Source organism: Bos taurus, chromosome 7, assembly GCF_002263795.3.
Source record: "Bos taurus isolate L1 Dominette 01449 registration number 42190680 breed Hereford chromosome 7, ARS-UCD2.0, whole genome shotgun sequence".
NCBI classification, from domain to species: Eukaryota; Metazoa; Chordata; class Mammalia; order Artiodactyla; family Bovidae; genus Bos; species Bos taurus.
In genome coordinates this window covers 49,182,613-49,198,299 of record NC_037334.1, presented here as the reverse complement: position 1 = coordinate 49,198,299, position 15,687 = coordinate 49,182,613, and the positions used below count along the sequence as shown (strand labels likewise).

Genomic DNA, 15,687 nt, shown 5'->3' with positions numbered 1-15,687 from the left:
ATTCATCCATCAATGGACACAAGTTGTTTCCATACCTTGGCTGTTGTAAATAATGCTACAGTGAACAATGGGGTACATACATCTTTTTGAGTTAGTGTTTTCATTTTCCTCAGATACATGCCCGGAAGTGGAATTACTGTATCATATGGTAGTTGAATTTTCAAGTTTTTGAGAAACCTCAGTACTGTTTTCCACAGTGGCTACCCCAGTTTAAATTCCCACCAGCAGTGTACAAGGGTTCCCCTTTTTCCACCTTCTTGCCAACATTTGTTGTTTCTTGTCTTTTTGATATAGCCTTTCTGACGTATCTCACTGTGGTTTTGATTTGCATTTCCATAATGATCCATGGTTTCCATGATATTGAACGTCTTTTCATGTGCCTGTTGGTACCCGTATGTTTTTATTTGGAAAAATGTCTATATTCATATGTACTGCCCATTTTTAAATCAGATTTTTTTGCTATTGAGTTATGTGAATTCTTCATGTATTTTTCATATTAACCTCTTATCAGATATATGATTTTGAATCTTTTCTCCCATTTCATAAGTTGCCATTTCATTTTAGGTTGTTTCCTTTGCTTTGCAGAAGCTTTTTAGTTTGATGCCATCTCACTTGTTTATTTTTGCTTTTGTTACCTTTGCGTTTTCCCCAGCATGTATTTTTGGTTCCTTTGTTGTAAATTAATTGACCATTTATGTGTGAGTTTATTTCTGGGCTCTGTGTTCTATTCCATTATCTGCCAGAATCATACTGTTTCAGTTGATAACATCTGATCATGTGCTGTGCTGTGCTTAGTTGCTTCAGTTGCATCCCACTCTTTGCGACCCCATTGACTGTAGCCTGCCAGGCTCCTCTGTCCATGGAATTCTCCAGGCAGGAATACTGGAGTGGGTTGCCATGCCCTCTTCCAGGGGATCTTCCCAACCCAGGGACTGCACCCAGGTCTCCTGCGTTGCAGGTGGATTTTTTACCCTCTGAGCCACCAGGGATAGCTAATCATACTGTTTTAATTGATATCGCTTTGTAATAAAGTTTGAAATCAAGGCGTATGATGATGCAGCTTTGTTCTTATCTCTCAAGATGGCTTTGGATATTTTTTTTTTTTAGTTCCATACACATTTTAGGATTATTCTATTTCTGTGAAAATGCCATTGAAATTTTGATAGAGTTTATAAAATCTGTGGATTGTTTTGAGTAGTATGAACATTTTAACAATATTGATTCTTCCAGTCCATGAGGATGGAATATGTTTCCATTCATTTGTATCTTCTCCAGTTTCTTTCATTAATGTAGTTTTCAATATATAGGTCTTTAATCTCCTTGATTATATTTATTCCTAGGTAATGGGGATTTTTTTTTTGGATGCAGTTATAAATGTGGTATTTTTCTTTATTTCTCTTTCTTATACTTAATTTTTAGCATATAGAAACACAGTAGACTTTTTTGTATTGATTTTTATATCCTCTTAACTTCACTGAATTTATTAGTTTTAACAGGAGAGAACTCTACTAAACTCATTTTATGGAGCCAGCATTAACCTGTTACCAAAACAAGGATGCCACCAGAAAAAAAATTGTAGACCAGTATCCCCAATCAACATAGATGCAAGAGTTGTCAACAAAATATTAACGGCAATATTATTGCTGAATGCAGAAATACATTTAAAGGATCATTGGCATAATCAAGTGAGATTTATTCCAGGTTTCAATATCAGCAAATCAATCATTGTGGAAGAGCAAATCAACAAAATGAAGGGTAAAAATCATATGATCATCTCAATAGAAGCGGGAAAAGCATTTGACAAAATTCATCATCCGTTTATGTTGATAACTCTGAACAGAGTGAGTGTAGAGAGATTGTAACTCGGCACAATAAAAGCCATATGTGTCAAGTCCACAGCTAACGTACTCAAAGGTGAGATCACAGACAAGACAAAGATGCCCACTCTTGCAACCTTTATTTGACATAGTATTGGAAGTCCTAGCCAAAGCAGTTAGGCAAGAAAAAGAAGTAAAAAGCATCCGAATTAGAAAGGAAGAAGTAAAACTACCATTATTTGCAGGTGATACTATATATGTTAATGGAAAACTCTAAAGGTTCAATCAAAAAACTATCAGAGCTAATAAAATTAAGTAAAGTTGGCAGGATCCAAAGTCAACATACAAAAATTTGTTGCATTTATGTGTACCTCAAATTTAAAACAGGGATAATAGTTGCTTTACACAGGGTTATTGGGAGGATTAAATGAGAGGGCTACATGTAAAGTCTTGAATACAGAGTCTGCTGCTGCTGCTAAGTCGCTTCAGTCGTGTCCGACCCTGTGCGGCCCCATAGACAGAAGCCCACCAGGCTCCTCTGTCCCTGGGATTCTCCAGGCAAGAATACAGAGTCTGGCCCAGAGTAAAAGGTCAAGGGATGGGAGCTGTTATTACTGTTCAGTGGATGTTTTATCTTAAGTCCAAGGAGTTGAGGGACATGAAGAACTTTGTAAGCTTTAAAGTGCAACATAACATGCCACAGGTGATTACTCTCTTGAATATGTTCAGGGCACGGGTTCTTCTCCCTCACAGGAGGAGTCCTGAGGGAAGCCAGGCATCTCTGGATAAGACGCTGTTCTCTTTACCTTTTGACTTTTTTGGACCTTGAGTTCCTTTTCATTTTTTGCCTGGCTTGCTGTGCTGGGGGCTTGCTAAGCAGCTACAGGAAGAGTCTACTCATAAAGTAGTCAGGAATCTGAGGGGAAGTTTTGGTGATACAGGTGTGGGTGGGCCTTAATTTAACTTTAGTGTTGCCTGGTCCTTGGTGACCTGTTGGTAATAGGGACCACTGAATAACTCCAGGAGAGGCCCTGGGCTATGCTTCCTGGCACAAGGTACCCTGTCTGACTTCTCGACCTCAAAACTAAGGACTCACAGAGCTATAGTTTGGTAGCATTGGCATAGGCAATGCAAATTATAGCTGCTAATGGTTACTCAGTGCTTATTACAGTCCAGGCTCTCTGCTAAGTGCTTGATAGCCTTGAAACCTAACAATCCTGGGGGGTAGGTACTATTATTATCCATTATTATCTTCTTTCTGCAGATGAGGAAATTTAGACTTGTACCTTGCTAAGGGTTATATTTCTGGTAAGTATATTCAGAGCCTGGTCTGACTGATTCTAATGGCCTGAGTTCTTTTCTTTGTGGGCTTTCCATTTAGCTGTGCATTAGTGTCACCTATGAAGTTCGCTGGCCACCTCATGCAAAGAGTTGACTCATTGGAAAAGACCCTGATTCTGGGAGGGTTTGGGGGCAGGAGGAGAAGGGGACGACAGAGGATGAGATGGCTGGATGGCATCACCGACTCGATGGACATGAGTTTGGGTAAACTCCGGGAGTTGATGATGGACAGGGAGGCCTGGCGTGCTGCAATTCATGGGGTTGCAAAGAGTCAGACACGACTGAGCGACTGAACTGAACTGATGAAGTTTGCTGAAATTCTTGCTCCTTTGGTCCCAGTTCTATAGATGTGTGGTGGAGCCTGGTACTGTGGTATTTTTCTTTTTCCCGGGTTTATTGAGGTATAATTGCCAAAATTCACCTCCTTCAGTGTTTAGTTTGATAAAATGTAGTAGTTGTATGCAATTGTATCGTCACAGTCAAGATATGGAGCACTACCATAAGCCTAGAAAGTTTCCTTATGTCTTTTGATCCCCTGATGCCTATACTTTCAACCAGATGGCTTTGATGCACATGTATGTATTCTGGTGCCTGCAGTTGTGAGGAACTGAGGCTTTGAAAGTGAAAGTGAAGTCACTCAGTCATGCCTGACTCTTTGCCCACCCCATGGACTGTAGCCTACCAGGCTCCTCTGCCCATGGGATTTTCTGGGCAAGAGTGAGGCTCTGAAGAAGGAGGATAAAAGCAAGAAAAGAAGGAAAAAACACTTAGAAGGAAGACTGATGGGCCGTGCTTACTGCCTCCAGGTAAGCTGTGCTATACAGGCTCCCAGTGGATAGATAGAGTGTGGAAAAAAGAACTCTCTAGACCAAACCTACTTATAAAGTTTCTTCTCCTCACATGATTTTTTTCCTCAGCCACACAGAGCTGGAAGGTTCTGAACAAAGTTGATGTACATGGTTGGGTAAATGGTTCTGGAATGGAGAGGTGGGGACTGTTGGTAGGCTATGGGAGAAGCTTTGGGTATGGGGAGGAGGCCCAGCAAGGAGGTGAGACCCTACTGCTGGAAGTTCCAAACATGGGACCTCTTCCTCCAGGAAGGCACTACTTTGGTTCCTTTGGCTTTCCTCTATTGCAAGAATCTAATAGTGACTCTCCTTAATCTGAAATCCAGTTAGGACAGTTGGCCTTGAGCAAGCCTGTGGCCCAGAGAAGGCTTGGATAATAAAGTGTAAAGTGTAAAGTATATCACTGATAGTAGAGGAGCTTCTGATGGCAACTTTGTGCCAGGAGTCTGGAGACTTTGATTCTTGGTTCAGCTCTGACCCTGGCTTTGCCTTTCTTTTCTTGATGCCCTTCTCCGAGAAGTCTGTTCAGCTTCTCTCTCATGGATAGAGTGGAGGATAATGTGCAGGTGAGAGCAGTATGGCTTCAACATATGCATTGTGGTGACGTTGGTTAGCACTGCAAAAGTAGGTTGCAAGGAAATTGTGTAAAGATTTTATACTGGCTCTCAAGAGTTGTAATATATTGAGACCTGAAATATGCTTGGTCCTTTAGTATTTACTTTTCTGATCTTCAAAAAATTTCTCTCTGGTTTGTTTCATGTGACACTCGCCACCGCCCCCCCCCCCCTTTCCTATATGGTGAGGTTGTAACTAGGGGTATGAAGTTGTGAGAGACTTATCTTAGTCTCGTATCCCTTTTATGAATCATCCACTCGTCTTCCTGGTTGATGTCTGCACTCTGGCATGGATTCTGGGATTCATATTCCTTATTTGTGATGTTAAATTTCTGGTCCCTATGATTCACCTCAAGAGGAAATATCTGGAGCAGAGCCACAAGGCTGATTAGAAGAGGAAGGGGCAGAGGGAGAAAGATAGGAGGGGTATTGTTGTGAAAGGAAGAAGTAGTGATACAGGGCTGTAGGGTGTAAATAAAATCTCCTGAGCCCCTTCTCACTTGAGAAAGAATGAGTTGGGTAGTGGTCTAATGGCCTTATTTAAGAGGACTTTGTGATGTCAGAGGTGGGGAGTAATCTTTGAGAGTAACATGCTAGCCAGTTTGAGTTCAGGAGGCTGTGTAAAGTTTAAGTTATTCCTAGTTTCTGTTACCTCAGTGTCTGGCTTCCCTCATTATGGTCTCAAGTCTTTCTGGCAGTGAAGAAATTTAACAGGTCAAAATTACAACTATAATAGGTTTACTAAGTATCCCTCATGGAGAAGGCAATGGCACCCCACTCCAGTACTCTTGCCTGGAAAATCCATGGATGGAGGAGCCTGGTAGGCTGCAGTCCATGGGGTCGCTAAGAGTCGGGAACGACTGAGCGACTTCACTTTCACTTTTCACTTTCATGCATTGGAGAAGGAAATGGCAACCCACTCCAGTGTTCTTGCCTGGAGAATCCCAGGGATGGGAAGCCTGGTGGGCTGCTATCTCTGGGGTCGCACAGAGTCGGACATGACTGAAGCGACTTAGCAGCAGCAATAGCAGGAGCAAGTATCCCTCATACTTTCACATACTTCATATTATCTTCCTTAAATCCCCCTCAAAACTTTACAGTCAAGTAAAAATTTCTTCTTAAACAATCTTACAGGCTAACGAGAAGGAAAATGGAACATTTAAGACATTTTTAGAGTCATGTGATTTTAGAGCTGAAAGGGACTCTAGAGTTTGACCCTACGTTATGGATGAGGGGCTGAGGTCGAGAGTAGGGAAAATACTTACTGAAAGTCACTCAGCTAGTGGTAATATGGGTCTTGAAAAGCAGAGACGTGACACAGAGGATTCCAAGAATAGAGATGCTCACATGTGGTCTTTCTGAGGCATCAAGGAAGTTTCTTAACCCATTTTTGTGGCTAAGCTTCCCAGGTTGGCTCAGTGGTAAAGAATCCTCCTGCCAGTGCAGGAGCTTCATGAGATGTGGGTTTGATCCCTAAGTTGGGAAGATCCCCTGGAGGAGGAAATGTCAATCCACTGCAGTATTCTTGCTTGGATAATTGCATGGACAGAGGAGCCTGGTGGGCTACAGCCCATAGGGTTGCAGAGTCGGATACAACTGACAGGGACTGAACACGCAAACACCAGTGGCTGATTGCCCCAATTATGCCCCTTGACTGTGGCTATGAGGTACAGACCAGCCTCCAGCATGCCCCCTACATTAGGTTTTCGCATAGGTGGGTCAGAATTGAGGCTTGAAAGGCAATTGGAGATGCCAGGGTGTGAGAGGTCTTTGACTGGAGATGGGGGATTTAGTTGGAGACTGACTGCTTGGAGCTACAGCGTAAGTCAGATTTTAACATGAGAGACTTTAGGAAGGTGTTTTAGGGTTGTGCTATGGACTTGTGGTGTTTCTTTATGGCCTGGGGAAATAAATGCATGTGGTCCTATTGTGATGGCTTTACTGCAGTTTAGCCTCTTGCTGTCAAATAGTATTTGTTTCAGTTCCCCTTTTTCTTACTTCCTTCTGTATTCTTCTCGGTTCCATCAGGCTCTTTTACCCTAACTTCTCTTCATCTATCAGACTCTGAGAGCTGCTGTAGAGTTTGGGAGGAGGAATTGGAAAATGAGCTGTGACCTACAAGTCAATTTCCCCAGGTGGATAAAGTCCACTGGAAGCCACAGAGGGGCCTCCTCATTCCAGCAATCTGGCCAGGCTGACAGACTCACAGCCTATGCGGGCAGGGGAGGAGGAGGGGACCAATATTTCTCGGGCTAGTGAGGAACTGCCCAAGTCTTTTCAGTCTAGGCAGAGGAGGCAGGAGGTACTGGGGTCGGCTGGTCGCCTGGGGATGCCTGGGCAGATGTGGAAGCGGCTGGAAAGGTGGCCTTGCACTTGGGTTGCTGTTGCTGCGCTGTTCCTAGGAGACGGAGGAGCAGCAAGCCTGCGGGGGAGGGGGAGCAAGTGGGTTGCTGCTTTTAGCAGCTGAAAGGGCTGCAGGGAGCTCTGGGTAAGACGTTTTCTGCTGCTGCTGATTCTGCGGTAGAAGCTGCCGAGAGTAAGTCAGAGGAAGGAGGATCGAGAGGGAGGTGGCTTCATTTGCAGCCATGCTGAATCACTGCTGCTGATCAGATCTCCTGCTGGTTGGCTGGGAGAACCGAGCAGAACAGAGCTAGGATCCTCCGGTACAGGCACAGCTCAGCAGCTGCCACCCCGGCTGGGCCTCACACAATGGACGGGGAAAGGTATGTATGTGTGTATAAGTGTGTGTGTATGTGTGTTTGTGTATGTATACACGCACTCACGCTGCAGCCACCAGCTTTTGTATTGACGTTGGTTAGACAGGGTTGGAAGACCTGGTCACTGATGGATCCCAGCCGGCGGCAGAGTCAGACCAGGGAAACCCCTTTCCCCAGAGATCTGGCTTCTGCAGAGACAGGTCTGGGTTTGCAGGGCAGTGGAGCACCCTGAAAGAAGTGACTTCCTGACTGGTGTTTGGGAAGAGTTTCAGCATGGGCTGTATCAGGCTGTTTCAAGGAGGCGTTTCCCTTTCCTGGCTACTTTCCCCGGGGTGTTTTTTCTTTGGTGGGTGTTTTTTCATGTCATAGCAGGGCTGACCTGGCATAGAGTACTTGCTCAAGTTGTCAACAAGCATGCCAAGCTGATGTCTTTCCTAGAAGTGTGTGTATGTGTGTGTTTGTATACCTGTATGCACACACAAGTTCAAGTAAGAAGGAGAGAAATCCATTCAGGTGACACTTGCTCGGAACTTTCCATTTGCATTGAAAAGTTTCCTAATGATAGTGGAAGTTATATTCTTTAGAGAAACTGTTGCTCCTTTCATCAGGGGTTTATGAAATAGAAATTACCAGAAGGGAATTTCAGTACTTCTGTTGAGCTGGATCTAACTAGCGAGAGATTTTTTTCCTGGCAGTCCCATGCATTTTAATACATTTTAAGGCTGTTATCTGAGGCTCTGATTCGTTAATTGTGAAGGTGCTGAGTGTGGTGCAGGGGCGGGTCACTTCTCTGTGTGCCAAAACGTCTCTTCTTCATTCTGTGAGTCTGCGGCTGGTGGAGAATGAGGCTTGCCTTTTCCTTGAGGTGAGAAGACTAAGAGCCAGTGGACCCCTGAGGGAGGAGGGCTGGTGCTCTGAGTCGCCAGTTTGATTCAGGTGGTGACCAGCTGGTTAAAGGGTAACAGGTCAACTAAATCAGCAATGCCTAGAGTGTACCTCAATAAACAATTTCTTTGGCATGGATTGTCCCCAGTCTTACATCTCATGGGGGCAAATGATGTCATTAAACCTCTCTAAACCCCATTAGGACTGGCAGGATTGCATAGTGTCCTCTTGTCTGAAGAGGCCCCCAGGGGCTGTCTCTCTTGACGTAACTCCTGGGAAGAGAACTGGGACTTTTTAGACTGAATGTACTGCTGGTTGAGTGTCTCTCCTTGAGTGTCCTTTGCAACAGGAGCTTAGTGTTGGATTCTGTGTAGCCCCCTGGGTGACAGAGCATTTGAAAGCCTGCTTCCTTAGGGCAGAAGTGTACAGTGTCCTCACCTTCTCTTATTGGTCTAGTAGCTAACAGAGGGCAGGGGTGATATGAATGGAGGTTTAGAGATTCTAGATCAAGCCTGTTTGCTTATATATTAGGACTGAAAGGTCCATTTGAGACTAGCAACAGTAGATCAGAACACTGCTTCCCAAGCATTTTGGGGTACTTACTATGTTCTCAGTTTTATGTTCCAAAATGTAATGAGCCCTGGCCTCCTAGGAGCTCTCTTGTTCTTCAGCACTCTGGTGCCTTTCAACTGGGATGGCTGAGGTTTTTGGCATTGCAACCTCTAGTTTTTACACGTGTTCTTTTGCTTTCCTTCTATCAAAAGCAGAGAAATCCAAACCTTGCAGCTTCCAGTGTTCACCAGGTCACCGAGCTCACTACCTTTTGTTCCCACTCTAAGACCAGCTTACCCTGCCAGGCATTCAAGTCTTCTGAAATCTGGCTCCAGTCTCCATTCCTACTGCTCACTCATATACCCCTACTGAGAGATCTATGGGTCTCTCTTGTGATTGCTCATCCTGTGCACTACTACATCCAGACTCAGATCCTTAGCTTCCAGAGTTTCTTTCGCCTGGAATGCCTTTTGCTTTCACTTTTCCAAAAGTTATTCATCTATCAAGGCTGTTTTAAAATTCCACTTTGTCTTGGAAACTTAAGCTCTTCTGGTTCTGGCAGATGTTCTTCCTAATTTCATTACTTCTAGTTTGAATCTCATAGTTGGGTACTGAATAACAGGCCCACCCACAAGATGTTTTTGTGCTTTTGTTTCATATATCTTGTAAGTTCCCATAGTGGGGGATAGGTCCTCAAGGACAAGAATGTTGCTTGTACCTCTGAATACTCCACATTATCTACAGTGTGGCTGGACACATAGTAGGTATTAGATAATTATTTGCGGATTAGCTGACTTTTGTGAGAAGCTCCAGTAACTAAAAATTGCCTCTCCAAGAGGCAATTGAAACCTCTGGCCAGTAGGTTCATCCTTGGCTATCAGCCTTATTATCTCAGCATGGGTAATTGACCCCATGGAATGCTTTGAGGTAGGGGAGAAAAGGAGGAAGTAGGCTTCTTTCACAAGTTCCCTGGGAAACTTGGGGCCAGAGAAACTGGGTGACTGGCCTAGGATCACATGTCAGACCTCCAGAGACTGGAGGGATCCTAAGTCTTGTTCTACATTTAACCTGATAAAGCTTAATTGGGGCTGTTTTTAAGCATTAAGAATTTTCAGCCAAGAGATTTCTAATGAACAATTTTCTTTCTTTGCCATGAGGTTTTGAAAATAACTTCTACCTTAAAAGGCTATTAATTAAAACATGGGCTTAGGGGTAACATAGAGTTTGCGGTGAATCTATTTCATAAACTTGACCTTGAGTGTGTCACATTTTTTCAGAATTAATATTTCTTTTTGATGTAGAGAGACAGTATCCATATCTCGTAGAGTTGTTGTGAAGATCAAAGGAGGCAATATAGATAAAACACTTAGTAAGTTTTTCTGGCACAGAGTAAGTTTTCAGTAAATGGTAGTTGCTATTATTGTTAGTGTTCATCTATTACCCTGCTGTACTCCATGATTTGTTCTTGGATACTAACCAAGGCTTATTTCAAGGCCTTCATATATTTATAATCCAAAGCAGATTTTGTGGGACCATTCCCATGAGAAAATTAAGAGGCTATCAGGTCATCATCTTGCATCCATCTGAACTGTCTCCTCACAGTGAGATACCACATAGGGCTTAGCACTTCCTCTTGTAGGGTTCATCAGCACTTGTGTGTGTGTGTGTGTGTGTGTGTGTGTGTGCACACGTGTGTGCTCAGTCCTGTCAGACTCTGATTCCTATGGATTTGTAACCCACAAGACACCTGGAATTTTCCAAGCAAGACTACTGCAGTGGATTGCCATTCCCTATTCCAGGGCATCTTCCTGACCCAGGAATTGAACTCGAGTCTCTTGCATCTCCTGCATTGGCAGGCAGGTTCATTACCACTGTGCCACCTAGGAAGCCTTACCTTAGTCCTCTTTTTTATAGACACCCTGAGGCTTCAGATGCCTTGGTGGTTTGGAGCCATGACATCACTACAGTGACAAATTGTGTGTGTGTGTGTGTGTAGAACACATTGAAAATGACAGTAGCTTGGCTACTGGGATTTCATTTAAGTTCTAGAAATTAGCCTTGTGGATGGATTACAGTAAATTCCCAACTTATACGAGGTATCTAGAATGGTCAAATTCATAGAGACAAAAAGTAGACTGGTGGTTGCCAGGGTCTGGGGAGAGGGAGAAATGCTTAATGGGCATGGAGTTTTAATTTAGGGAAATGAAAAAGTTCTGGAAATAGATGGTTGCACAAGAACATATACATACTTAAAGCCTCTGAACTATATTCTTAAAAGGGTAAATTTCAAGTTACATGTATTTTACCACAGTTAAAAAAATTTCCAGGCATAGTCTCTGGGATATTCACAAGAATTGCAGAGAACCACAACTTTTAGAAGAAGCATCACAAAAGGGGGATGTTGGCTGTCCATTTTTATTAAAATTGTGGTGGTTTTATTTATCAGAAGCATCAGGATGCCTCTTATTGCAAGGGGCATTGTGTGCCCAACACTGTGCCTTGAATTTATGAGAGCAGTCCTAAGAGAGAGAATGGCTCATCCTTATGGAGGACAGCCTGCTCCTAGAACCCTGAGAGCTTATTTTTCCATCCTTGATCAGGAACAGATCTTATTAAAACAAAAACAAAAACATGATGTAGGCAGCTAAGTCTCTCCAAACGCTGAGTTTACAACACCCAGTGTATCCCTGGAAAGACCCAGGGAAGAGCAAGTGTTCAGCGCCCCAGGCTTTCTCTTCCTCTCAGCCCTCTCCCACCCATAGAAGGCATGGGTGGAAACTTCTGTAGAAATTTTTGGGCATCACTGCCGCCTGAAGCATATGTGCATTTCAACCATGATAATTGAAACCAAACTTTCCATTTTGGAAATAATTCTTGGTGAAGCAAGGTTTTCAACTGCAAGAAAACAAAGTCAGTTGGAAGAAACCTCTTGATTTCCCCATACCCAGGTTTGAGCTTTTAGGTTTTTGCTGCTTGCTAGGTTTTATATTGTTAAGACACATCTATACAAGAACATTTTGGGGTAAGTTTTCTAAAGCAAGTATTTTATTTGATGAAATTTGCCATCATAGAATTGACCTAATTTTTTTTTTTTTTTCAATTTCTGGATAAACCTTGAAACTAGGTTAGACTGAAAAGAGCATTGATGCACTGTGTAAAAAATAACTTGAACATGTTTTGTTCTTAAATTTTTTTCTCTATCAAGTTCAGTGGTGGTCAAGTTACAAATCTCTAACTTTTTATAATTTAAAAGGGTTTTCAGACTCTCAGCCCTGCTTTCATGGACTTTTCTTTTTAACTTGTGAAAGTCTATTGTAAACTCTATCAAAACCACACACATGGAAGAGTTCAGCTGTCCTATTCAAACCTAATAGAAGTTTGGCTTCCAAAAGGCCACATAATGAGGGCTGTGTTTTCTTTCAGTCTTTCTCTCCCCTTGTTTCATTCTGTCTGTCTGAACTCATGTTTTTCTTATACTTTGCATTTTTACCCAGCCTGCTGAAGTGATTGCCTTCTTGGTTTGGAAGGAAGCTATTTGTGAATTGGACTGTTAGGAATGTGATTAGTAACATACCTGTTCTTGAACTGGTTTATGAAAGAGCACATTACAAGAATGGCAGCAGCTGCTGACTAGCTTTGATGCATCATGGCAGGCTTGTCTGAGTTCTGTCCAATTAATAATATTAACTCCAGTACATACTGTAGTTCCCCACAATCAGTGAAGTGAAATAGTGCCATGGCACAGGTCCTAGGGGATTCAGTCTTTTTCATTGGCTTAGTTTGGCCACACCATGAAGAACCTCAGGGAGTGGATCATAAGGATTGAGTCTCCCTTGGCCTGTTGGGCTGTGTACATTATCCCAAGACAGTGGACATTGCTATGAAGAGCATAGGCCCTGGAGTGAATTAGACATGGGTCTGGAGTGTCAGTTCTCCACTTAGTAGTTATGTGGGATTTCTGGACAAGTTTATCTCAGTGCCTGAGGAGGTTATACTTTATAGGGTTGTTCTGAAGATAAAATGAGATAGTAGAGGTAAAGTAAGCTTTCAGTAAACTGTTAACTGTTACTACCCAGGAACCATAGCTTACTGATGCATTATCTTCCCTGGGTCCATGTGGCCTGTTGCGGGGAATCAACTGATGCTTAAACTGAGGTGGCCCAAGTGAAAAAGTAGGAGAATATGGAGCTCTGTAGCAGTCTGTGTGTGGGGGTGTTCCTTGAGGACAGGGCGGCACTATCACACCCTGAGTCCTGTTACTTGGGTATCTTCAAGTGCCAGGTCGTTCATTCATCCAGATGCAGAAATCTCAATTGGGTCATTTTGGCCTTGAACTTTAGGATTGAGAAATATGCTAGTTCTCCCAGAGCTAGTTTACCCAGAGCCCGGTAGGTTCCAAAATTTTCTCTTGTCCTTTGCCGCCCAGACCTGAAGAAGTGGAGTCATGCTGATGAACTCATCATGAGAAACTGAGGTACAACAGTCAGAGTGTCATTTTATTAATTTGTGATGAAAAGTATTACTGGCACAGTGTTCCTGAGGGCCTGCTACCACACTTTCTTGCTTCCTAAAGGAAAGCCACAAGGGAAGCCAACTTGATCAAGAGGCCGCATTTGGGAGTTGGGAATGAGTAAGGTCATTTGAGTGTTTATAGGCTTCAAGTTCCACAGCAGGGATCTGACATGAGGCTGAACCTAATGATTATCTGATGGTTAAATAATTTCTTCCATAGTGTGGGGTGAGCTGGACCAAGAGCTTTCTCAGCCTGATTCTTGTTTTTCAATTTCCCTTTCTAAAGGAAATTTTCTTACCTTTTTTTTTTTAAAGGACATTTTCTTTATTGAGGGATTTTAATGCATTCGGCATAGCCTTCCTCCAACTCACAGAGTTGTGTTGACCCCTGTAGGTGACTTTGCCTCTCTTTATTCTGTCTCATTTATAGCTTGACCATCATGCGTTTGGACTCTATCAGTGTGGCCCATGCTGCCTGAACTTTATTTGCATCTCTTGAAGACTTTCAGCAGGGATGCAGTTCTTAACTCTCAACAGTGTTTCTTAGACTCCCCTTTCCTCTCCTCTCCATTCTCTCACACCCTGGATGCTCCAGAGTTCCTCATTTGGCAGATTCCCCAAACACATCTGGACAGTTAGATGCTCAGAGGTTTCTATTTCTCCTGCTTTGCTGACATGCATGCTATTGTCCTTTCTATTCATTGCCTGGATTTTTCTTAGTGATGGAAAGAGCCTAAGAACTAATGCAACAGGCAGTAGCTCTTCTTGCTTTCTTCCTTCTTCTCTAGAGGAGTGTGACTTTCTCTTCTACCCCTGCCCACCCCGCTTCCTGTCAAGAGCTTCCTGATTCTGTATCACCAATGCAGGAAACTATTTTGGCTAAGAAAGCTCCTCCCCTCCCCCTACCACCTCCTTTGGGGAAGGACAGAGAGGGAAGTTGAGAGGGATAAAGCTATAATTATTTTAGAGGATATGAGAAAAGATGGGACAGTTGGTAGTTATACCTCATTTACTTGTCCGTCCATTCAGTTACTCAATAATAATTTACTGAGTACCTGCCATGTGCCATAGGCTGATAATATAGAGGGAAATAAGATACCATCCTGGTTCTTATGGAGCTCAAAATCTAGGGTGGGCAGTGGTATGCAAGAACCAGCATTCACCCACTTGCTAGAGCTGCTTGCTAAATTTTTAAGGATTTTGTGAGTCAGTCATTTAAATACAGCCCTTATTTTAAAAATTATGTGATTTACTAATAAATTATATTAAAGACATAGTAAAGACTCATCTCTTCCTAATTATTTTACTAATGGGCTTCCTTGGTGGCTCAGATAGTAAAGAATCTGCCTGCAAAGTGGGAGACCGTCAGCAAGAGGTCTGAGGGTTGATGAAAATGAGCTAGACATAGGGGACAATGGGTGGGGATAGGGCAAAAGAGCTTGGTATATTTAGGCAATTGTGAATATTTTAGTACTTGAGTAACAAAAAGTCTTCAGGACAGCAATGAAATGAGGAAGCACCAGGCTGGGTCTCTGAGATTTCTTCTGTATGCAGTGAGGAACCAGTGAGAGGTTTCACATAGGACGTGCCATGCACACTGACATTCTGTAAAGATCATTCCGAAGTCTTTGAGGAGGAAGTTACTGTAGTAACCAACCCAGGTAAGATCCTGATGGCCTGGACTGAAGTCGTGGCAGTGACTAGGGAATGGGGTAGAGAGACATTAAAGGACCTAGGACTGATGGGACTTGTGGTAGTATGTGAAGTGAGAGAGGGAGGGAAGAAGACATCCAATGATATCCCAACTTCTGCCTTGCGTAGGTGAGTGGGTAGTTGGGTATGACTCTGAGACAGAGAGTACAGAAAGATGAGCAAGCTTCAGAGAAGGTGGGGAGCATCAGTTTAGTATAAGTTACTATGAAAAATCTAAGTTGGGGAATCAGTTCAGATACTAGATATATAGATCTGGACTTTAGAGGAGAGGGGAGGGTAGGAGAAAAGGCTGTGGGAGGTGGCATGCCATGAAAGAGGGCCTAATGTTTACAGTTTATGTATTTTTGTTTATAACTCATAACTATTATAAGATTTTATGTGTATTAATTTATAGTTTAATTTTGAAGACCAACTTTCATTTTTAAGATTGTTAGGGTTGGGGGCAGTGTTTGGGGCAGACCATCCCCACTCTGCTCTACTGTCCACCACCCACAGGGACAAAGTGGAGGGTTTTCAGATCAGATTTCATTGATGGTAAATAGCCACAGTTATCAAGACAGTATGGTACTGGCACAAAGACAGAAATATAGATCAATGGAACAAAATAGAAAGCCCAGAGATAAATCCACGCACATATGGACACCTTATCTTTGACAAAGGAGGCAAGACTATACAATGGATTAAAGAC

At 42.9% G+C, this 15,687-nt stretch overlaps 1 protein-coding gene across 4 annotated transcripts in view; it reads left to right on the top strand.

Moving 5' to 3' along the window:
* Window positions 1-15,687, top strand: part of KLHL3 (kelch like family member 3) — a 276,969-nt gene that overhangs the window by 144,066 nt on the left and 117,216 nt on the right. The window contains exon 1 of one of the 4 annotated variants that reach the window (XM_002689207.7): window positions 4,864-7,343. The exons of the other annotated variants lie outside the window; for them this stretch is intronic. Within the exon in view, the coding sequence (XP_002689253.2) occupies window positions 7,330-7,343 (14 nt within the window). The 5' untranslated portion in view covers window positions 4,864-7,329. Of the gene's footprint in view, window positions 1-4,863; window positions 7,344-15,687 lie in introns of those variants that run through there. 4 annotated transcript variants of the gene reach the window in all.